General features: G+C 35.4%; 2 protein-coding genes across 2 annotated transcripts in view; one reads left to right on the top strand and one right to left on the bottom strand.

Annotated features, from left to right (window-relative positions):
* The window catches only part of LOC120770695, a 207,615-nt gene that overhangs the window by 130,532 nt on the left and 51,344 nt on the right, over positions 1-25,739 (top strand). The window lies entirely within an intron of this gene.
* The window catches only part of LOC120770697, a 158,986-nt gene that overhangs the window by 121,473 nt on the left and 11,774 nt on the right, over positions 1-25,739 (bottom strand). The window contains exons 2-3 of the mRNA XM_040098279.1: positions 21,117-21,349; positions 20,027-20,170 (exon numbers count right to left, since the gene is read on the bottom strand). Of these exons, the coding sequence (XP_039954213.1) occupies positions 20,027-20,170; positions 21,117-21,349 (377 nt within the window). The remainder of the gene's footprint in view (positions 1-20,026; positions 20,171-21,116; positions 21,350-25,739) is intronic.

Raw genomic sequence — 25,739 nt, 5'->3', positions numbered from 1 at the left:
TCCTCGGACCGTGCCATTTTTCATTAAATCACCTCACAACACCAGCGCAGGAAGCCTCATATAACGCCATTACCACATTAATATCTCCAGAATAAAGAGTGTAGAGGAATTCAGCGAAGTATGTTCGAAGCTAGCAATAAAGCCATCAACCATGCTGCACATGCCCCACAAATATGTTAAATTTTACTCTACATGTACAGCATGCAACTTGCTCCTGTAACACACGTATAAGGGTATGTGTGTGGTGAATCGTTTTATGTCATCATCATCGCTCTTTACCGTTTTGCCGCATGGCATTACGTTGCTAATTTACCGTCGGACGTAATCGAATAAATTAAGAATCAGCCACCAGCAGCCGACAAGTCGCTCCAACCAGCAAGCAGAACAGCGTGCAATAAAAACAGCAACAGCAGCAACCATAGTTGCGCTCATTCAACCAACTAGCCATTCATCCGCGTTTAGTCATCATTAACTCGCTGCGGCAGAATCAGGCCCTCGCTGTCAGCACCGAGGTCCTGGGGTGATGTAAGGCGCGCTTTCCCACGGATTACCGTCAGTCGACGTGTGGACTACTTTATTTGCTTTGATATCATATTCGAATATTCAGTTGCCACGTAGTGTAAGCAAAATAATGAAAAAAATAAATTTCAAAATTTTCGCCCGCCCTGTTGCATAATTATATTGACACTCACACACAGATGTAAACAAAGCGCGCCATTGCTCGCGTTCATGCAATTGCGGTTGGTGGCACACGTTGCTTGCTGTCGGAGCATAGATAATATGATACGAGACTTTCGCATTGGCTCTCATTTTTCTCTCAAAGGCGTTCCCTGATTATTTGACAGTGAAAAGATCAGGGAATTTCGATCAGCTGATTTCAGAAAAGGCGGGAAGCCAGAAGTAGTAGTAGAAGCCGCTATAATTACTTGACGAAATTAGTGTGAAATGAAATTTCATTGAACTGTGCGAACATATTTTGGCAAAATAAATATTTATGTAAATTAATTAATGGTTTTGCATTTTAGCATTTATATATGTATGTATTCATTTTCAAAGTGTTTAATTTAGTGTTCTGTATAATTTATTAAATACCCAATCTAATATTTTTCAGCAGTGGCATCATTGGCAAATGTTATAAAAAATGCGAGTATGAATAGCATGCATATATGTATATGAATGTGTGCAGCCGCTCATTGTGGCCGTAATGCAATATTCTCATTATTTTCACTTCTTGCAACCGCGTACCACCAAATGGCCGTCACTCTATAATAAGTAACTAACCAGCAAACAGCGCCCCAAACTGTCGGACAGGCGAATGTCCGCCTGTCTTAACCACAGGCAGCCGTGCCTCACAATCACACTCACGGTCACACTCTGGTCTGTCATTATCTTTTAAATAAACACTTTTCATTGAAATATCCATATTTTGAATTAATAGTGATTAATGATATTAATCAGGAAAATATTATCACATTGTATGTATGCATGTAAGTTAAGTATCTTTATGGCAATACGGACTCTGCAGGTAAAGGGTGTTAATCGCTAATAGTCGATAGTTCATAAGTAGGCTCCATTTCGATTGAGTTGTATTGGAGAGAGATTAAAGAATTTAAAATCTGCCAACAAATGCGTGAAAACCTAGCGGTTCGTGGTTTCAACGGTACCTCGTGCTATGCAACGGATCAATCTTTTTTCTTGTTTTTTAATATCTGACTTTAACTTGACTTTTTGGTGAATTATTGGTTATTTCCTTCTCAAAATTTAAAATGGTATTTTTTCATAGAGTTATAAAATTAAAAAAAAAAAAATCCTTAAATTAGTCAAATTTCAACCGCTAATGTCTGTTTTGCTTACGAGAAGTGGACGATGTAACGCCCATCGTCCAATTTTGACACCAGCTCCCATAAAGCTCTCTCATACTATCTCGGTTATAAAGTTTAATGCCTCTGTCATATTTATTTATTGATTTATCGCGCTTTAAGTAGTTTTTAACAGTACCGTTATATGGGGAGTTAGAGGGTTATCCTCCGATTCCATCCGTTTTTACATTGTCTGTAGAAGTTCTTATAAGATTTGCACTCCTCAAACTTGGTTGTTGTAGTATCAGTGGCTTAGGAGATTTGTATATTAAATTTGTTAGAGGGCCGGCCACGCCCACCTTTCCAAAAAAATTTTCCCACAGGTGCCTCTTGCTACTGAGATCCTCTGTACCAAATAAGAGTGCTATATCTTAATTTATTGCTTATTTATGGCAGTTGATGTGTTTTCGGTTAATGGCTATTTGTGGGCGTGGCAGAGATCCGATTACACCCATCAACGAATTTTTACTCAAGGATTTTTGCTCGTCATACTGATCACTTATGTTTACACAACTCTTTACCTATCTCGCTTAGTTTTATATGATACATACAGCCGTTAGATGAACAAAACTATAACACTCTGTAGTAACGGGTTGCAAGAGTAAAAAAAAAAACGTAGAAAAATAGAAAACCATTAGGCGGAGAACTTTCTTTACAATTAGGAGCTCATACTAGGAAAGTTTTTCGTAGAGGTGTCTGTCGACGAATTTTTCATCCTTTTTTCCCTTGACCTACCTTAATGTATGTACCGTCCACTGCTCAAAACCTATAAAATGTTAAAGAAACCGAAAGCGACGTCCGATTCACTTCAGAAACCAACGAAATTAATGCAAAATAATAATGTTGTAACGGACAATATGCGATTGTAAAAGGAGGGTTTGCAATTTATTTGCGTCTCTAGTCAAGTTCCTAAAGCTCTGCAAATAATCATATATTTTCTCTACGACAAAACACAAAGCCAATAATAATAAAATAAGAATTTCTTCTAAAATTCTAAATTTCTTCTAAAACTTCCGAAGTATAATCTTTTAAATACCGAAAGATACATTTTTTGTGGGTGTATAACGTAATGCCGACAATCAAAATCTCGAAATTTAGAATCCCGACACTCAAAATACCGACAAATCAAAACACCGACAAATCACAATACCGACGAATTAAGAAAGGGTGTATAACGTAATACCGACAATCAAAATCTCGAAATTTATAATTCCGACAATCAAAATACCGACATATCAAAACACCGACAAATTAAAACACCGACAAATCAAAACGCCGACAAATCAAAACACCGACAAATCAAAACACCGACAAATCACAATACCGACGAATTAAGAAAAGGTGGCGTTCTTCGTTCGAGGCCCTGCGGCCTCCGGCCACGAACACGCTCAGGATCATAACCCTTAGTCGGCAGAATTCTCTTTCTGTGCTTCGATAGAAATAAGGGCGGACAAGATAAAATATTTTTCACATGTCGGCATTTTGGTTTGTCGGTGTTTTGATTTGTCGGTGTTTTAATTTGTCGGTATTTTGATTTGTCGGTATTTTGATTTGGCTGCATATTTAAATTTCGTCGGTACTTTGATGTGTCGGCATTTTGAATTTCGATATTTTAAGTGTATCCCCTGCATATTTAAATTTTGTCGTTACTTTGATGTGTCGGCATTTTGAATTTCGATATTTTAAGTGTATCCCATTTTTCAAAAATATTTTATTGGGGATACACTTAAAATACCGAAATTCAAAATGGCGACATATCAAAATACCGACAAAATTTAAATATGCAGCTAAATCAAAATACCGACAAATGAAAACACCGACAAATCAAAATAACGACAAATCGTACAAACTCCATAAAAAATAAGGATTTCAACGCAAAACAACTGAGCACGCCCAGGTGTTGGTCCGGCCGAGGGTTATTTTCTTGAAGCGCGGCCGAAGGCTTCTAACGCAAAAAGGAGTTCAACGCAAAAGAATTGAGCACGCCCAGGTGTTGGTCCGGCCGAGGGTTATTTTTTGAAGCGCGGCCGAAGGCCGCCAACGCAAAAAGGAGTTCAACGCAAAAGAACTGAGCACGCCCAGGTGTTGGTCTGACCAGGGTAATTTTATTAATGCGCGACCGAAGGCCGCCATCCCGAAAAGGAGTTCAACGCGAAATGAAGAATTTTATGCGAAATTATGTTTGCACTATTTAATATAAAATAAATGGTTAGGAAAGAATTATTGGAATATTAGTGGATATAAAAGTTAAAAATGTTAGTGTAAAATTAATTATAAATCAGAGAAACACGCGTTTTAATTAGTTGAATTTTTGAACTTTAAATTCAAATATCTCAAAAACCATAAGTCAGCGGCAACTTTATATATATTTTTTTGATCTGGAAGATCTTCTCTATCCGTACATACCCATTTTAACCCCGAAATCATGGGAAGCTATTCTAAAATTTACCCGTAACTATTTTCATAAAAGGTAAAAAGTACTTAACAGAAACAATAAATTTAGGTATTTAATTCATTTATTTATAAGTTATTCAGATGATATTTCCAAAAAATTATTTGTTACATTAAAGTAAGATTCATAGCTATGTGGACTGAATATTCTTCAGGAACATAGTTTTCCCTTTCCATTAATACTGCCTTAATGCAACTCACCATTTTTTCCAGGTGTCGCCGTTTAGTTTGTTTTTCACCAGTGAGTATCTTTTTAATTTTGGTTTCTATCAAAACTTGTTCTTTAATCAAATTTGATATTAGATTGAATATATTTCCATGGTATTGCCCAACTAAGCACGAAAGACGCCGATGCCATGACTCAACATTATTTTGCGTTCTCAGAAGGTTATATATCACGTTTTCAAATACTGACCAATAATTTGCAGCATATACTGGGGCCTTAAGCTTTTTATTTTTTAAGGGTTTCCCAAATAAATAAGATTCTTCAAAAAATTTAGCAATTTTCATAAAATCCTTATTATCACTTTTCAATGCTTCATAGTAAGATGGTATTTCATCAGCAGGTACGAAAGTAGGAGCCTTTAGTTGCCTAATTTTAAGAGAGAACTCTTCATTTCTTCCATATTTCTTTTGAAGCCCTTCTTTTTGTATACGCCTCCAAATAAGTTGGCCTAAATGGAAAAAACAGCCTTTGTATTTAACGTCTGGGAAAAAGTTTTTAAAGGTTTTGACGCTGGCTTTTTCAAAATCGGTTAAAATTATTTTCGGATTTAAGGAAATGTTATTATTACATGCGAAATTCATCAATTCATACAAAAATTCGTCATAACATTTTTCACTTTTCTCTGTCATGATGCAATAAACATGCGGTACAATTTCACTGCATGTGTTTGTACCTATGCGACCATGAATTGTAAACAATTGCCTCATGAAGGATGGAACAACTTTGAATGTGCCGTCCATTATCCATATGCTACTTTTTGCAAGTAAGCGGACGTTCTCTACAGTTGCCAAAAAAACTATACATTGATTTCCGAACTTTTTTAATGAAACTAGAAATTGTTTTTCGTCGACTTTCTGCAAATGACACGGAATTTCCAAATCTTTTACACATTTTGTTTGTTTCAACTGTTGCTTCTGTCTTGCCCTATTGATTTTTTGGTTTTGGGCGGACGGTGTGGGTAAATATTTCCGAGAACTTTTGTTACATCGAGCCGTAGCTCTTGCAATAATTTGGCACGGTTTTTCTAAAAAGTTAGTTGCATCATCCTTTAGTGATGTATTTGTCTTTAAGACATCGGCCTGGTATGCCATTGGATCATGGCTATGCTCCGTTGCACTTTTTATTAGTTCGTGTAACCCATTATCTTTTAAAATTGTTGTCACCCGTCCTTTGCATAAAAATGATTTTTTTTTTTATCGCAAATCTAATATACGCGGTTATCACGTTTTTTATCAATATTATACAGATAACCATTAAGAGAAAGTTTGGTACCACCTTTGTTTGAAATAAGAGTCTCCATAAAAATTATATTGTATATGTCCGTTTATTCAATATCAAAATGAACTGCCAATTTTCAAATATATTTTCTAAAATGACCGATGTCTTGTCAAAATTACAAAGGCTTTTTTCAAAGGCATCCGGATAAAATTATTTTCAAACTCGGTAAAAAATGAAAAATTTGCACTTCAAATTGCTTTTAAATATTTAAAGTAGGCTAGAATTTTGAATTGTAAAAACATTTGTATGCATTTTATGTGCTGAACACATAGAGAGCGACATACTTCAAACGACGTCTATCAAATATTTAATTACACAAGTTCTTATGGATACAGTTATGTAGTCGTACAGCTGTCTAAATAACTGTGTCCTTAAAAACGTGTGTTTTTTAATATTTGATAGAGGTCGCTTGAAGTTTGTCACTTTTTATGTGTTCAGCACATGAGTCATGAGTCTGCAGAGTTTCCTTTGTTATAATGGTTTAAAATTTTAATTAAATGTTAAAATTTTATAATTATGTTTATTTTAATGGAATAATATTAGTAAACAGCAAAACTAAGCAAGCTTCTATTTCTTCCATAGTACAGACAGAGAATTCTATGGATTAAGGGTTATGATCCTGAGCGTGTTCGTGGCCGAAGGCCGCAGGGCCTCGAATGTACAACAGCACCTTTCATAAAATAAAGTTCTTTTTAATTACTCAATTGTTATCCAAAATGTCTCTATCGATTAGTAATGTTTCTTCTTTGAGATATTGTACAAAAATTTCTTCTGTCCGTATTTCGAATTGTCGGCTTTTTGATTTGTCGGTGTTATGAGTTGTCGGTGTTTTAATTTGTCGGCGTTTTGATTTGTCGGTGTTTTGATTTGTCGGCGTTTTGATTTGTCGGTGTTTTAATTTGTCGGTGTTTTGATATGTCGGTATTTTGATTGTCGGAATTATAAATTTCGAGATTTTGATTGTCGGTATTACGTTATACACCCATTTTATTGAGTCTGTGTGATTTGTCGGTATTTTGATTTTTCGGTGTTTTGATTTTTCGGTATTTTGATTTGTCGCTGTTTTTACATTTAGAATCCCGACAGTTAAAATATCGACAAATCAAAACTCCGACAAATCAAATCGCCGACAAATCAAAACACCGACAAATCAAAATACCGACAAATCAAAACACCGACAAATCACAATACCGACAAATCAAGGTGGCGTTGTTCGTTCGAGGCCCTGCGGCCTTCAACTTTCGGCCTTTGACCACCAACACGCTCAGAATCATAGCCCTTAGTCCGTAGAATTCTCTTTCTGTGCTTCGATAGAAATAAGGGCGGACAAGATAAAATATTTTTCATATGTCGGCATTTTGGTTTGTCGGTATTTTGATGTGTCGGCATTTTGAACTTCGGTATTTTAAGTGTATCCCATATTTTGGGGCTCAAAATCTTTTTTATATTCTTTCAATCCGACATAACGGAGTAATTATTCAGGGATATTGTGGAATCCAAGGCAGAATTGCTTAGCTGTCAGAATTGCAAACCAATTCTGATTTTCAATGGTGTAACAGAATCTGATCGGATTTTCGTCTTTTCGAACACACGCAAAACCAATATTCGAATCGGCTGTTTACTAATGTGATAAAACCTGCAAATGAATACATTTGGAAGCAATCCTATTAAAGTTTTTAATGAGTTCCGAATTAATGAAAGATTTTACGAGAAAACATTTATCGAATGATTAAAGACGCATTTGGATGTTAAGTTACGTTTATTACGGCTGTATTTTATACGGTTTTACACCAAGATCTTTGCGTAAAATCTTCCATGTGGTCGAATAACACAAACCCAATTGCTGCGAACGGCGACGAATCGACATTTCACGGTCTTCAGCCACACTCTCAGAAACAGACGCAATATTCTCTTCTGTACGCACTGTACGCATTCGTGTGGTTGGTTTAATGTCCAATAAAGTAAACTGAGTGCGAAACTTGGTCACAATCGCATTAATTGTTTGCTCACTTGGTCGATTATGTAGACCATAAATCGGACGTAAAGCGCGAAACACATTTCGAACCGAACACTGATTTTGGTAATAAAATTCAATGATTTGCAAGCGTTGCTCGTTAGTAAGTCTATTCATGATGAAATGTCAAAGCATACTGAGCATCTTTCTCTTTGACACCATGTCTGAAATCCCACGTGATCTGTCAAATACTAATGCATGAAAATCCTAACCTCAAAAAAATCACCCGATATTTAAACTAAAAGAACTAAGAAAAGTTAGGTGTGAACATATGTTAAAGTAAAATTTTTCTGGTCAAAAACCACTTTTTTTTATTTTAGAATTTTTAATTTTTTTTTTAGTTTTATTAGTTTAACTTGAACATAATTTATTAAAAACTATGATATTTCCGATAGAAATCGCGACCTACGTCTTGCCCGGCATATGCATATGCGAAAAGCATCTGGCAATTGCTTCCCAAAGGCAAGCTTTTAAAGGTTTCGTATAAAAAAATTTGCGGATGATGTTTAAATATATAACTATAAACAGTAGAAACTTTGCTTTAATCAATTATTTCTTTCCCTCCCAAAAAAAACTCAAAAATTCGATTTTTTTTAAGCCTCTAAAGCAGCCTTTCATTTAAATATCCGGATTTTTTCCAAAACTCAGTAATTAAGACATTTCGTGTTTTATTCTTATGTTTTCTCCTATAGAAATAAAGATAAATCAATTCGCAACAATAAAATAACTTGATTTCTTAACTTACATTTCAGATCTGTGTCGACTATCTTCTTGATTTGTTGCTAACAGCAAAATCGATAAAATTGGTTTCCGTGACACCCAAAACCGATACAAATTCTGTTTCGAATATCAAACCAATAATATCTAAATTCGTGACACCTACTGCTTTTTTTGATCGGTTTCAATTCTGATTCCGACAACTATCAGATTCCACAACACCCCTGATTATAATTTTTAATTTAGTGAGGTTTACAGAATAAAAAAAATTTTTAATTCAAATGTTATATCAATTTTTGATTCGGATTGTGAAATTAAATTATGTTTTAATTTATTTTTTAATTCCGTGTTTGTGACTAACAATCTTTTTTCTAATTTTCAGTATACTTTTCTCTATTTTTAACCCGTATTTTATTAAATCCCGACTTCAGATGTATAATAGAAACTTAGTTTATGTCTAGAAAATTGTATACCGAAGTTTTGTTTATAAACTATTTTGCTGTTGGTGTAATTAATACATAACATTTTTTATTGTGGTCAAATGAGCCTCAGCCTATCACACCAGAGATCATATGTGTGAACTAGAAGAAATGATCCAGAAATTAGCCGATATGATGCTCCATCAACAATTCCATGCGGGAATTGCTAAGCTCAATCGCGAAGTCGACTTGACTAATGACGAAAGAGGTAACAACCTTAAAGATGCTAGACCGAAATCAACAACGGAGGAAGACTGGGTCACGGTCCAGCGTAGGGCAGAGAAGAAAAAGAATAAGAAGAACGTAGGCACGATGCATCGCCTTCGACCCGATGCCATCTTAATCGCAAAAACTGGCGAAATGACGTAGGCTGACATTCTTTAAAAGGTTAAAATGGATGGACACTACAGGAGCTTGGAAAAAATGTCTCAAGAATAAAAAAGACAGCCTTAGGAGAGATTCTGCTTGAACTTAAAAAAGAACAAACAGGAAGCACCGAAGGATACAGAGAGGAGATAAGTAGAATTTTGAGCGATCAGGCACAATAAAAACTCTGTAGCAAGAAACGACAGCTGAGGTTCGGGAGCTGGACGATATCACCACACAAGAGGACATAGCAGAAGCAATATGCTCGGAAGTTAAAGAACTTAGCCTCTTTAACGTAGCTTCGGTAAAAACGATCAGAGCGGCCTACGCGGGCACCCAAATAGGAGTGCTAAATCTACTCGCGCAAGAAGCAAAATATTTACTGCAGGCTCAAAAGAATAAGATTGGCTGGACAATCTGCAGAATAAGGGAGAAGGCTCAATTGAAGAAGTGTTTTAGGCGCCTGGAATATGGGCATGTGGCAAAGGCGTGCAGCTATTTGGAGGACAGCAGCAAGTGCTGCATTAAATGTGGAGAGGAGAGTCACTTTGCAAAAACCTGTATTAATAAACACTTCTGCATTGGGTGCAAAAAGAATGGGAAGACAAACACCGAACATCAAATAGGTAGCCGAAGATGCCCTATTTACATACTTAGCAGCGTGCAGTAAAAACATAAAGTGAAAATCCTGCAAATAAATCTGAAGCACTGCGAGGCGGCTCAAACGGTATACGAAAATAATATTGACGTAACAATAATTTGTGAACAATACAAAAATAAAAGCAATGACAAGTGGATCTCAGATACCACAAAAAAGGTAGGGCCTTTTCATATTAAGGTGTCCAAACTAAGGTTCCTCACACTAATAAAGGGCTGCGTGGCTGTTTTTGTCTGTTTTATAACAAAAGCAGTGTATCTCGAGCTATATACTAATCTGACAAAAGAGGCGTTCCACGCGGTATTTGCAAGCTTCGTCGGACGACGCGGTCAATGTTGCCAACTCAGTGGTTTTACCACTAAAACTAGTGGTTTTACTTTCCCTCTAGTGGGCAAAAAACTTTTTTAGTGGCTGGTGGTTTTTGTAGTGGTAAATAACCTCTGACGGTAAATACAAAAAATTAATAATATATATTGTATATATTGTTCACAATTGCTTCCCCCATAAGATATTTTAGTTCTATTTTAAGCTTTTAAAGAGCTACGAATAAGACAAATAAAGATAGCCTGTTATATCTCAAGGTGGACCCTTTTTAACAACTACATTCCACTATACTCAATTGTTTGATATACTCATACGTTCTCTTTTATCTTGTTCGCTCTTTATTTCTTCGTAACAGAATACATCTTCATTTTTTAAATCTTTTAAAGTGAAAATTTACTTGTAATATACTCCATCATTAATATACTCATACGAGTTTAACAATGTTTAGTAAACGACAGTATTTTCAAAAATTTAGAGATTTCTGGCTTAAAGACCCTATTTTAAAAGATTGGTTACAAGTTGTAGAAGATAATGACAGCAATAAAGTAGCTAAGTGTAGGTTATGCGGTGTAAGGTTGCAGAATCACTATGCAGATTTAAAAAGTCATACTATACAACGACCAAAAAACATCAAGAACATGCTAAGGTAAATCAAAATAAGATTATTTTTTATTACTCACTTTTTCTTTAAATAACAATTTTAATAAAGTTATAGTTTTATACATAATACATTATATACATCATTTACAGATTATCACGGTTCATCCAAAACTTCCATTCAAACCAATAGATACTAAAGTATCAAAAACAAAAGAGGCTCAGGTTTCATTGTTTGCAGCCATGAACACGAGCGTATGTGTAATTGATCATTTAGGGCAGGCTATTAATCACTCTTTTACCAATGAAGAGGATAAAATAAAGTTACATCGAACAAAGTGTTCAAATATCATCATGAATGTTTAGGCACCACATTTCTCTGATCTACTAAAAGAAGGTTTGAAAGGTCAACCTTACAGTATTCTAATTGATGAATCAACCGATATTGATGTTATGAAAAACCTAGGAATTGTAATAATCTATTACAGTAATCATTTCGAGAAGGTCGTATCTACATATTTAGATTTAGTAACGTTAAATGAGCCCCTGATTTTGAAAGTGGTATAAGTCAAAAATTTTAAAAGTCTACTTTATCAGCTATTACTTATCAAATCTTAATAAAATAACATAATCTGAAGAGATTAGCAGCATGCCATGCAAATTAACTTTTTAAAATGTGTTTATTTTTTAGTTGTTAACTGAAATACAGATATTGTTCGTTTTGATAGTGGTATAAGTCAGTGTGTTCACAAAGTAATTTTGTCATGTCTTCAGATAGTGGTTCAGGTATGATGAAGTAAAACTTTTAATGTAAAAACCTACTATTGAAAGTTAATTGTAGACATTTTACGGCGAATAAATAAGTAATGCTCCCAAGAAATGGAAACGAATATGATATCGTCTTCTGATGAATCAGCTCATAGTTTAAAAGAGAATTCGGAACCCTTACAAATGGAGAAAGCAAAATGAAATCAAGAAAGAGGTCACGCAATCAACAGATTTATGCACAAAATATAAGAAAACTGAAGAGAAATCGTGGAGAGGAATATGAAACAAAAAACTCCAAGTCCGTGAATGCTAAACTTTTCGAAAATATAGATTGTCTTTGTTCCAAAAAGAGTTTAAATGGAATCGGATATGAAGACAGGAAAGCTAGTTATGATTATTTTTGGAATTTAGCAAGTTTCGAAAAACAGAATATGTTTCTGTATAGTTTCATTAAAAAACAATCAATAAAACAAAAACGCCCCAGAAATCACAAAGGATATATGAGAAAATGGAGCCTTAAGTTTAATTTATGTGTATGTATGAGTTCGGAAGTTTCTGTTTGCAAAAACTTTTTTTGGATACTTTCAAAATATCTAATGGAAGATTATTCTTCTTATCTTAAATTCTGAAACACCTGGAATGGATGGTCGTGGCAAAATGGCTAGTTCATCTAGAAAAACAGATGAAGAAAAAATTAAAGTAGTACGAGATCATATTCCAGCAAGTGAGAGCCATTACACGCAATCACATCAAACTTCAGGTCAAAAGTATCTAAGTGCTGACTTAGATATTCGAAAAATGTGTGGGCAATATTTGGAAAAATGTGATGAAAATAATACATCATGTGTAAAGGAGTGGACTTCTAGAAAAACATTTCATACTGAGTTCAACCTAAATTTTACTATTTTACATACTCCTCGTAAAGACACGTTCCAAAAGTGTGATTCTATAAAACTTAAAATTAAAGCATCCAGTAATGAAGACGAGAAGTTTCATCTTATGGAAATTCATGATTCACATCTTAAAAGTGCCAAACAGGCTAGAAAAAGTTTAACAGATGACATACAAAAAACAAAAGATAACCCGAGTGAAAATAACGGATTCACATTTGACCTACAGAAAGCGCTTCCTTATCCAAAACTTTCTGTTTCGGTAGCTTACTATAAGCGCAACATGTATGTATACAATTTAGGGTTTCATAATTTCCACAATGGAAATGCTAAAATGCATGCATGGGATGAAACAATCGCTTCAAGAGGATCACAGCAAAATAATAGCTTACAGTGATGCCTGCTCCAGACAAAATCGAAACATTAACATAGCTTTAATATGGTTAAAAATTGTTCAGTCATCTGATAATAATGTTGAAACAAATGATCATAAATTTATGGTATCCGGCCATTCTTTTTTGACAAATGATCGCGATTTTGGTTTTATAGAAACTAAAATTAAAAAATCGAATTATTTATACATCTCTGAGCCTTATTATAATTTAATAAAATCATACAAGATAAGAAACCCATTTTCGGTAGTACATATGGATCAAAAAGATTTTATTTCTACAAGACAACTAAAGAAGCAACGAATAATAGAAAGAAAAACACCAATTAAGAAGCTTTGCCTTGGTTAAAAATACAATATAATATATCGATATTCTAAAAAATTGCCCCATATAAGATGTTTTATAAAACTTCCTTGGATGACAACTCCGAATTCAAAGTATTAGACCTCTCACCTAAAATAGGAAGACCTAAAATATACGGAAATATTGATTTACTTCCATTATACACAACCATTAGACCAATAACAAAAGAAAAGCGTAAAGATATGATAGATCTACTACCCTATATTCCACCAAATTTTCACAAACACTTTATTTCCCTAAACACTAATGAATAATTTACTTAGTCACAATGAAATGAGTTTGAATAAATGTTAATTACTAATCAAATTGTTTCATTTGTGGTATAAGTCATTTATAAAGTCATGCAGTTAATTTTGAAAGTGGTACAAGTTATTTAAACCTTTCAAAACCACAGTTTCTTTTAAAAATGGCTATAAATTTCACAATCATAATAAATACTTGTTTGTTGGGACTACTCTACTGTCGAAAAATCATAATCCATAATGCAAGAATATTTTTTAATCCTTTAAAATGACTTATACCACTTTCAAAATCATGGGCACAAATGACTGTGATGCTAATAGTATTGTTTCTGCAGTTAAATACGTTCTTCAGCGGTTTGAATTACAATTAATAAATATGATGGGTATTGAAACCGACAATGCATCAGTTATTACTTGTGTACATGAAGGTGTTTACGCGAAATTAAAAAGAGAGGTCCCTCATTTGATTTTAGTCCGTTGTATATGTCATTCACTACAATTAGCCGCCTCTAGTGCTGCCAAACAGTTTTTACCACGAAATCTAGAGTATACTCGTATAATTAGTGAAACTTACAATTGGTTCTCCCGATCTGGGTCAAGACAAGCTAAATAAAAGGTTTGTATAAAGCAATAAATAATGGAAAAGATCCACTGAAGATCGTGCAGTTCTCTCAAACTAGGTGGTTATCAATTGAATCAGCTGTCTCACGGATATATAACCAGCGGCTGGAGCTAAAAACTCATTTTTCAATTGCTAAATTAGACGAAAGATGTTACACGGCAGAAGTCTTGCATGGGATGTATAACGATGACATTAACTTTGCGTTTCTTGCTTTTCTTTATCCAATACTTACTGAACTAAATAGGGTTAATAAATTATTTGAGTCGAATGATGCAGATCCAACAAAACTAAGTGACGAGTTGGCGAATTTAATTAAGTTACTTGTTAATAAGATCAAACTGCCTACCCAAAGAGTGAATCTTTTTACTCAAAACATAAATGATTTCATTGATCCAACATGTAATTTAGGGTATAGATTTAATACTGCTATGACAAAATTAAAAGGACAGGGACTAAAACAGAGTGACGAGAAAGCAATTCGTCAAAGATGCATAACATTTATTGTGAATTTAATTAATGAAGTTAAAGTTCGATTACCTAATAATGCCGGCATAATGATCATGATCAAAAGAATTAGTGTTGATAGTGCACTAAACCCTAACAAATAACCTATTACTGATTTAATCAAATATTTTTATCACAATAAGAGTGAAGACTTGATTGCACAAATAGACGACCAATGGTATCAAATTCATACCTTAAAGTGGAATGAATCTAAAGATACTAAAAAGTTTTGGCATGAAGTTTTGGCCTTTAAGGATGCTCAAGGACAAAGAAGATTCAAAAAATTGGCTATTTTGCTATGTCAATTTTGATATTACCTCACTCTAATGCTGACGTCGAGAGACTTTTTAGTAATATGAACATAATCAAAAGTAAAAAGCGTAATAAGATGGATCTACCAATGTTGGATCACTGCTGATGGTGCGAGAGACTTTTTAGTAATATGAACATAATCAAAAGTAAAAAGCGTAATAAGATGGATCTACCAATGTTGAGATCACTGCTGATGGTGCGAGCTGGTTTATCTTTGGCTGGAAAATGCTGTTACGATTATGAGATACCAGATAAAGTCGTTCGGCAAATTGGAACTAAAGATGCTTATCGTTCTCAAGAAAATGAGCTTGAAAATATTGTCGATAGTTCTTCAGAAGAAGAAAACAATTTTAATCTTTAATTACGAAAATAATAAATAAAAAAAAATTTAATCTCTGTTATTTGTTTAATAGATAGAAATAATTTAATATATTCATTGTATTTTTATCATTTTAAAAGTATAAACTTTTAAATTAGTTTGCGAATAATAATAATTATTTATTTAAAATACCTTAAATTTCAATTTTATGACTTTTCTTTCCTTTTCGTTTAAATATTTAAATTAGTTAGTTCAGCTTGGAGACAGCGCTGGTGGTTTTTTAGTGGGTTTAGAGTCGACACTAGTGGTCCCTGGAAAAATATTCTGGCAACACTGGACGCGGTTTTCCGTCAAAACTTATGAGCGACAACAGAAAGACTTTTATAGGGGCTCACAGAAGAACAGTTTGTGGATTTCATTTAGCAAGTTTCCCCTGAGATCGTACAAAAGTACGCTCCCCAAGGCATTAGTTGGCCATTTATCCCCCCAAGCGCTCCTCATATGGGTGGGAATCCGCAGTAAAAAGTTTGTAAATTTAATTACAAAGAATTCACAATGTTACTAATTCGCATTGAAGCCGTACTCAATATACGGCACCAAGGCACTTTCTCAAAGGAACACCCATTGTGGCCACACCTGAGCCAAATTCTCCATAATTTCAGTCGGCGATAGAAAGAAGATTATTTAAAAGACCTCCACAACAGGTGTCGATGGAAAACATCAGAAAATGCACTTAAGCTTGGAGATTGTGTCCTAATTGATGATGATTGTCTCCCCCCTACCGAGTGGCGGCTTGGACACCTAGAAAAGCCTTACTATTGCTCCGATGGTCATATCCGAGTAGTCAATCTTCCGATAATAACTAAACGTTGTCAAAAATCGTTAAAACAACCGCCTAAATAAAAAAAAATAATAATAAAACAATATAGCTAAGTTACATTCGAGCCATATACTGTGCCGCCACCGACTTCGGCTTCGCAGCCGCCCCCCGCCCGATGCCCGCTCTGTTTGCGTCTACACCGGTTGCAGCACTGTCCTATTTTTAAGGGAATGACGCCGAACCAACGTCAGCAGGTGGCTCAGGCACGTGGACACTGTTTGAATTGTTTAGCCCAAACTCATGTCACGCAGAAGTGCGTATCTGGCACCATGTGCCAGCTCTGTGAACGCCCGCATCATACGCTGCTACATCGAAATCCAAGATGCGTCCATCTGCGCTCCGCAGCCGTGATGTAGGTCGATATACGTAACCAAACCGAACAGCACGAACCCGTCGCTGAGAAGTCCTCGCAGCACCTCGTGCCTGGCGTGACAAACCTCAGCAACGTGGTCGCTACTTTGCAACAGCTACAGCTCCTAAGCTCACTATTCGCTAGGAGGGCCGGGATGGCCAAATGAGTCTCAACGTACCACACCAGCACACAACCCTACATAGATGCACAACACCGACGCACCGCATTCATCATTTCACAACACACATTCCAGATCACTTCACCACACATCATCCACAATGTCATCGCTAAGCAGATATCGCAGCTGGCCAACACCCCACACCAAACAATATCAAAAAGGAAAAACGAGTAGTGGACCGGCCTCTTTCTATATCACGATCGCGGAAACAACGACCGGGCGCTCGACATTTTCTTTATTGGATATTTAAAAAAAAAAATTATTAAAGTTGTGCTTCTTTATAATTATGTAACTAGAGGACCCGTCCACGCTTCACAGTGGCTGATACATGGATAATAGTACTACTACCATCTATATGATTTCTATTAGTTGGATTATAACTATTAGTTAATGAGATATAGCATTTTTGTGAAGCAACTTGTGTTAGTTTACAAAAAAATGGATCATAAAGCATTTCGGGTGTTAATAAAGCATTGCTTTTTGGGGGAAAATACTGTTGAATTTGGGCTCAGGGAAATCCACCGAAGAAAAGATATAAGAGGCGAAAGCTCGGTGCAAAGAGGGTGCCTCGCAAATTCATAATCCAACAGAAACAACAAATAACTGATTCTGAGAAGTGTTTGAGTGCTCTTTAAACGCCCTGTAGTTCGGTACCATCGGGGAAGAGCTAACGATATGACTAATTCCTAATCATTAGAACCAGTTCCAGCCCGATTACTCGCAATGTTATTTAACTAACGATTTTTATGTCCTACGAGGGTAATCGAGCGGTGCGACGCTGCATTACCAGTCATTGGTGAAATGACTAGTTCCAAAATCGTAAGTGAATCGCTAATACAGAATCGCTAACGTTTTCATTAATTCAAAATGGCTAGTGATTTGACTGATTCCAAATCGTTAGTGATTTCGTTAATTCGAAATTACAGGTGGTTTGACTGATTCAAAATCGTTAGCGATTTCATTAATTCTAACTCGCTAGCGATTCTACTGGTTTAATTTTACGAAAATAAAAGACATTTTTATGAAATTCAAAGCAATAGATTTATTAAATTCAATTATACATATGTATTTTTTAATTTATTTTCTTACTTAGTAGTTTTAAAATATGTACTATCTTACATTATATTGTTATTTATTAATCATTTTTTTTCTTCATTTACCAAATGATTTTTTTTATTACGCGTTTTTTTTGACGCTGAAGGGCTTGGCGCAGTTGATTTTCTGGCGATCCAGCGTCTATCCCGGTAGGAATGGACTCTAAAATAATTAAAATATATTTGTTATTAACTGTTTTAATTAAAAAGCTTGTCCTGTTCTTACCAATAAGGGCGTCGAAAAAATTTGTAAAGCCTTTGAGCGAATCTTTGCCCAACACTCCATTAATATTGTACTGCATGGCCAATTCGTCTGTTATAATATTCTTCAGGTTTTTCACCACTCCAGAACCCTGGAGAATTTGAGTCATACATTTGATCTGCAAGAAAGTAAAGGGTTGAAACGGTAAAAATAAAAAAAAAATCGAAATTTACTGAAACGTATTTAAAATAAGGAAATCGAAAGAAAAAATATTACTTACCTAGTTCTTCTTTCCGCGAACTTCTATATTTTCATTAATTCGGCCCAAATCTGTTTTGTTTTTAATTGGAAATTCTCTCATTATCGATGAGTCGTCGGTGCGTTCTTTCAGAAGCTCCTGAATGAGGACTTTCTGTTGCGCTACTTCTTCTAGGAGCACTTGGTACTGTGCAGAAATTTGGCTCATTTTTCTTTCCATCAGTTCTAGAAATAAAAAATATATATGAATGAAAAGAGGAATATACTTGTTGGCAGCTTATACTTTACCTTCGAAGAAAGCCTTTAAAGCTTCCTTATCTTCGCATTTATTTTTCTGTATATACTTGATTGTAGCAAGTCTTTTTAATTCGTTTTGGGTTCGGTCTCCTACCTACAATTTTCTTAGCTACCTTCATTTGTTTTTATTTTTTATTATTATAACTTCTTTATTATTATTATTTGTTTTATTTCACTTTCAAAATTTTTTAACGTTAATATTATATTGATTGATTATTATGGTATTAATGTATACCTTATAAATTACTTTACACTTCACTTTTTTTATTTTTTATTCGACTTTAATTTTTTCACTAACAACACTAAAATAAATTATTTTTATTTAAGGAATGTCTGTTCTTTATTGAACTTTTTCGACTGCTCTTCAACTACAATTGACACTCAAGATCTAAACAATTTAGTGTAAAAATGACAACGGCCGACTGAGCGATCGATCGAACTACAATTCCTGCGAATTTCTGCAGGATTAGTACGGGACACTAAATTTATGTTGAATTTTGATCTGCTCGCACATTGTTGTTATTGCAATTTCATATACGCATTGAGTTTCGCTTTTTAGGGGTGGGTTTTTTTCATTTTCGATGCCTCGTTGCATTACAAATCATTAGCGAAAAGACTAACTAGGGGTAATGCATGAAATCGCTAGTAGAATTCGCGCTCTGGTAATCGCTTGACACCAGCCGAACTACAGGGCGTAAACTGAATTTTTGCGTCGGTGTGTGACAATAGAAACATACATAGCTCCATTATTTCCCACTGAAGTTCAATCGACAGTCTAGTGAACTGCACATGATGAACCGGTTCTCAGGCATGGAAAGACGAAAAAGTCGGCTGGAAAGGTTATGACATGACTGATGTTTTGGGATGCACGTGGTATAATACATACTCAACAATTGATTACTGAGCCAGTTATAATCTATTTCACTGCGTATTTGGTTGCAGTTCCTTTCAACTATTCCAAATACTTAGCAATTGTATGTATGTACATATGTATTATTTTTTAGGAAGAATCTGTTTATAATTGTACGCATTTATTCAAATGATTCCTACAAATATGAATTTTGAACAAATGCTTATGATTTGAAATATAATTGTGTATTTATGAGTTATATTAAATTTTAACATAAAGAGATAAAAAGTATCCTATGTCTTTACCCTGGTTCAAAGCTACCTCTCCACCAATTTTCAGCCAAATCGGTTCAGCCGTTTTTGAGTTATAAATGGTGTAACTAACACAACTTTATTTTATATATATATTAATTATAATAATAATAAATAATTTATTGTATGATACCTTCGCCGGAAAACGAAAAAAGGTAGTTTTTTTATTTACGGATAGTGATATATACATATATAAATTGTTCACATTGCCCTACACACATACCTGATCGGTAAAATTATCCGTGTGGAACAGCACTTTGACATAGTTGGTCTCACTGATGAAAGTCTGCGGCTGCTCGGCCTCGCCACAAAACATGCCGGGCTCACGGCGATTGGATACATCAGTCTTCGCATTGCCATCCACAATCTGGTGCGAAAAGAAATACACAAATATTTAAGTACATTCATAGAAGTAAACACGGAATAAAAAACAAAATAATACATTTCAGTAATTTCATTCACATCCACTTTGTATTGCTCTGCCTTTGCAATTGAATGCATATCGTGGAAAACATATCAATAATGCTTTTACTGGTTGCTTGTTGTTGTAGCTATTTTTGTTACCTTTAAGGCGCTCTAGAGTAAGCTAATAGTATAAAGCATACGCAACTATATTTAAGTATTTTTTCACTCTCATTTGTTATAATTTAAGTAGTCGGTCCCAAATAAAAAGAAATAAATGAAAAACCAAAAAAAAAAAATTATAGTGACTACTAAATACTCAACCCAAAGTACTACATAGTGACAAAGTAAAGCCACAAAAATTGAAAAATAAACTTTATTCTACCAACAGGCGCCCATAGAGTGAGTATAGAATTGCATCACCCAAATGCGCTTCAAGTGCTTTTCACTTCTGGTCGCTCCCATAAAGCTGAGTAATCATAAATTACAGAATGCTGTATTTTTTCAAAAAGGACGTAGCGTCCAATACGCTTGTCCGCGTCCATAAATCAAATTTTTCCAAGTGGTGGTAGTAGCTTTCCAAAAGTGGCGCATGCATATGAACTACTTGAATTTACTGCATGCTTTCAGACAGCGCAAATACCAAAAAAAATTTGGTTCAAAAAATAAAGGTTGTTGCGTTTGTAAATATATACATATGTATATCAAAAAACTCCACAAACAATATATTTACATGAGTGAAAATATTTGCTAACGCCAGTTTTAATATTGGCTCGACATGCAAAAGTACGCCATAAATTGCGTGGAGTGCTCGGCAGCGTCTCTAACCACCGCTCTTATACTCCCTTTTACTCTTAATACAATATGTTTTTTCCAGTCTTTTCTCGCCACACACAAAACGCCACACTCACCTGTAAATAGCCGCCCTCGCAGTGTGTAGCATTCAGCAGTGTGCCAACTTTAAATTTTTTAAAACGCAACCGCAACACAAAGTCCCGCGGTGCACCTTTTAGCGTACGGAAACGGTACCAACAAGTTAACGGCCGGCCTACATTCAGGCTATTCACCTCCGGCGAACTGACATCCTCGAAGATGTCCACCGTTTTATTGCACTGATCCTTGGTGAGGTCCGCTGCGCCGCTACCTGCAATGAGGTGTAAGAAAAGTGTAAATAAAGTTGAATTCCAGGAAGTATGTGAAGAAAAGTAAACATGTAAGCACTCGTATATAATAAAAATTGGGAAATTAAGGTAAGGTTGACATACTTTTCGTCGCATTAAAAGAAGTAATTGAGTATATTCAAAATTTAGTTCTCAAGAGACTCCAGAAGAAATAGGTGCATGAATTTAACATACTTTACGTTTGTCTCTGCACTATTTAAATTAAAACAAATAATATATATCATATTTGTAGTTTTAACAGATCCTTTCATATTATTAAACGAGACTAGTCTTCAGTGGAATAAATGTTTTTCAACGTTTTCCGAAATAATTTACTTTTAAGACGCTGGACAACTTATAGTAGATTATTTGTAGATTGGCATCGCTTTCGTCTGATTGTGACTCACGAAGAATTATTTGCAATATGTTCAGCAATGTTTATTTGAAGTGCAAAGAAATAACGTACGTACAAAATGCATATACTTACATTAGACTAAAGATACTCATAAAATTATATATTATTTTTGAAGTTATTGAAGCTTAAAGTCTTTAAATTATATGCAATCGTCACGGGCCACGAGATCAAAATCCATCTCAAATTTTATAGCTTTGTAGCGCTCTCCAATAATTTCTCAAAATATACTACTATTTGCATGCGTTCATTTGCAAAACTAATTAATTTTTTACCTATTAAAAAACATTTATTAAAACTCTATTCCATAACCAACTCATATACATGTATATAGGGTGATCCGTTTCAAGAAATCCGTTTTTTAAAGAAAAAAAAAAGAAACTTCAAATTTTATGGAATATTATTATCATTCGAACATCCTTTAGCACCTATTTTTTGAAAATTCTCTTTCAAATATTGGCCGCGGCTACGTCTCAGATGGTCCATTCATTGAGTTCAATTTTCGATGACTCGTTCTAGCATTTCGACTGGTAACTGGCGAATGATACGCGTAATCTTTTGCTCGAAGACCTGAATCGTTACGTTCTCACTTGCATCATTTTTGAAGAAATCTAGACCCATGATTACACCGGGCCACAAACCACCACAAACGTTTTTTTTTTCTGGATGAAATTAAGCCAGAAATGGGATTCATTGCTGAACAAATTGTGGCTCCAAACAGTCGGATCTTCTTGGAACTTTTCAAGAGCCCATAGAGTGAAGCGTTGTCGTTTGTGAAGGTCGACTGGCTTCAGTTCTTGCATAAGCTGTAATTTGTACTCTTTAAATTTAAGACCTCTACGTAAAATGCGATAAGACGTTCCATACGGCAGTCTTACTTGCTGCGAACGTCGCCGAATGTACTCTCTACGGTCTTCGAGTACACTCTTAGCTACGGCTGTTAATTTTCCTCACTGCGTGCTGGACGTAATCTATTCGGTCAAAAATTATCCAATCATGAATCCTGGGTTTGAAGATGGGTGATGATGTTGCGAATAGTTCCCTCCATAACCCGATTATGTTGACCATAAGTTGAGCGAAGCGCGCGAAACACATTCTTTACAGAACGTGAATTTTCGGAATGCAGTTGAACGATACATGACATAGTTCAGCGAATTAAAAGACAGCGGCTACGCTGGCTAGGTCATGTTGTCCGGATGGATGAAAACACTCCAGCTCTGAAAGTATTCGACGCAGTACCCGCCGGGGGAAGCAGAGGAAGAGGAAGACCTCCACTCCGTTGGAAGGACCAAGTGGAGAAGGACCTCGCTACGCTTGGAATATCCAATTGGCGCCACGTAGCGAAAAGAAGAAACGACTGGCGCGCTGTTGTTAACTCGGCTATAATCGCGTAAGCGGTGTCTACACCAATTAAGAAGAAGAAGAAGTTGAACGATTTATAAACATTATTCAGTCAACTTTCGAAGCAGAAATAAAAAAGATAGCCACAAGATTTTCTATAAATGGCAAACATTTTTTAACAAAAACTTTTCTTATTAAAACCTAACCCATTTGTCACCCAACATGCCAACACAATCGAAACTACTTTCAAAAATCGCTGCATACTTTTGACCGCATTGTCCGCTTTTCTTGATTGTCATTTTCATTACTAAACGAGCGGTGGAGCATGTTGTGTGGCGCGCAAACTACTGTTAGCTCCAACCGTCCAATTCAGTTTGTCAGAATATGCATGATATCATTATTTAAATTAATTTAAAATTTTTTCAGGCGTTCAACACAGCGCTTATGCAATTCAGCGCCATTACAGGCACTCAACAGGTCGTGTGTAGCATACCAAATTGTTGGCTATTTTCTGTTGTTGTATGTTCCTTTTTTTCGCCGCTGATGAACTTCATCACTGTCCTTAATTTAATTTGTGACTTTTAAATGATCAGAAAACATAGTGCTGAATTTGTAATTCACGTTGCATTCTTTTTTGTGAGTTTTTGCCACAAAAACCCCGCGACGTGTACACAAACTGCTAGCAGCATTCCACAATTCCACCGCGGTCCATGTATTGAAACTCCAGTGTATAACACTCAATCGATTGAGTTAGCGAGTGGTGTCGTTATGTCGCAGTGCCGTTTTATATGGCACAAGGAAATATTGCAATTGTTAACAGCAGAAGAAGTAGTCGCTTCCTATTTCTTTTCCTCCCTCCTCCTCCTCCGATCTCCCTCTCACACACTTTCAAGAGCATTAAGTCGCCTGCCCTTCAAAATTTAAAAGAGCTGAGTGATTTTTTTCACAGTTCGCTTTGCCATCTCTAGAAATTAAAAAAGCGCAACGCAGCGACAAGGGCAAGAAAAAGCGTGCTATGAGCATAAAAATGTGTCAACCAGTGGAAATATCTTACGAGTTTATTACTTGGCGATTTCTTTTGGTTAGAGAGTGAAGAACTGGATTAAATGAGAAAATTGATTTTAAACGATTCTTAAACATGACTTTAAAGTTGGTATTCTATGCCCTAAACTCTTGATTTCGAAATATTTATTACTAACCCTAATTAAATAAATATACTCTCTGCCACTTTTTGTTCTTCTTTGGTCATTTATCGAAATGATCTCAAAATAAACGTCAAATTTCTCCCGAATATTTACGTATTACCTTTGCTTTCACGGAACTCTCACAATTTCCTATCAGAGAAGCTGATGCTTGCTCGATAATATGGGTCCGTTCCGTTCATGGTGCCTTTTGGCCATCAGGTAAAGTTAGGTTAAACGGCTGAACCCTCAGGATCGTGAGATATCACACTTAGACTATTACGTACAGGCTTTGTGAAGTGAGACGGAAAAATCCTGTAGTTGGATATCAACTATCGGTAAAACACCTGATCGTTTCACAAATCTGCTTAGATGTTTATTTTTATTTCCGCCTTGCTTGTCTAAAGCTGTTTTTGCATACCTATGGAAAAATTGGGTAATTCGAGATAGAAATGTTGAGATGATTCTACCAGCAGCTGATGCAGCCGGCACACAGTAAGATGTTCCATCTTGTCGCATGAGTCCCGATCGGACAAAGTTCAGTTAGAACGCTTATAATTTGCGAAAGGTGGATCTTGCCAAGGGCGAAGAGTTCACTAGATCTCTTACAATTTACCCTAGGGCATAAAGGCCTTGCGACTACACAGCTGCTAGTAGTTGACTAATGTTTGCTGAACGGATCTGAGGCCCAACAGTCCAGTAGTAAATTACAAGAGGCCAATGGAACCTCTCATTCCGTAGTGGATGAGATTTGACTCTCTGTCCTTACAGCTTCTTGCAATACCACTGTTATTAGTCACCCAAACAAGACTAATCATATAATAACTCCACGCTACAGAAAAGAGTATAGACATCCCTTCATTAGTATTAATTACGCATTAAGGAACCCAGGGCTAATATTGCTGCCCTAATTTCAGAGTAAATATTTGCCAATATTTGATCGATTAGTATTACAGCTCACCGCCCCTATTGAGATTTAACGCTGAAATTTAATGATGTAAACCCCAGTTTGCTCTTAGCTCTATGTACTTCATATAATGACTTTCAATTCTCTGATTATTTGGTTATAACTTAGAACTTACTTACTTGTTAATCGCTTCAAATAAAAGACATCAGACAGCTTTTCCTTTAAGTAATTTCCAACGGCATGAAGAAGCTCTAAATAATATTACTTTCTTCGACGATCGGCTTAACGTCTGCCAAAGTATGCGTATTGTCTAATATTTTGCATCGCTAATATACTTACATTCGCATAAATAGCAGACAAGAAACATTCAAACAACTAAAGCGAATGCTGTGCACAGAAAACTGGAAAGTATGCTTAAGAACCTTAAGACCTGAAAAAGGCAACTAGATTCGAAAAACTTTGCATTTCCCACTAAGCATTACAACATATTTACATTTCGAAATCGTGGAGAATATGTACGGGCGCGTTGCAAA

The sequence above is a fragment of the Bactrocera tryoni genome, chromosome 3, assembly GCF_016617805.1.
Source record: "Bactrocera tryoni isolate S06 chromosome 3, CSIRO_BtryS06_freeze2, whole genome shotgun sequence".
In the NCBI taxonomy this organism is placed as follows: Eukaryota; Metazoa; Arthropoda; class Insecta; order Diptera; family Tephritidae; genus Bactrocera; species Bactrocera tryoni.
Note: the sequence above shows the minus strand (reverse complement) of the source record. Positions and strands in the feature narration are given on the sequence as shown.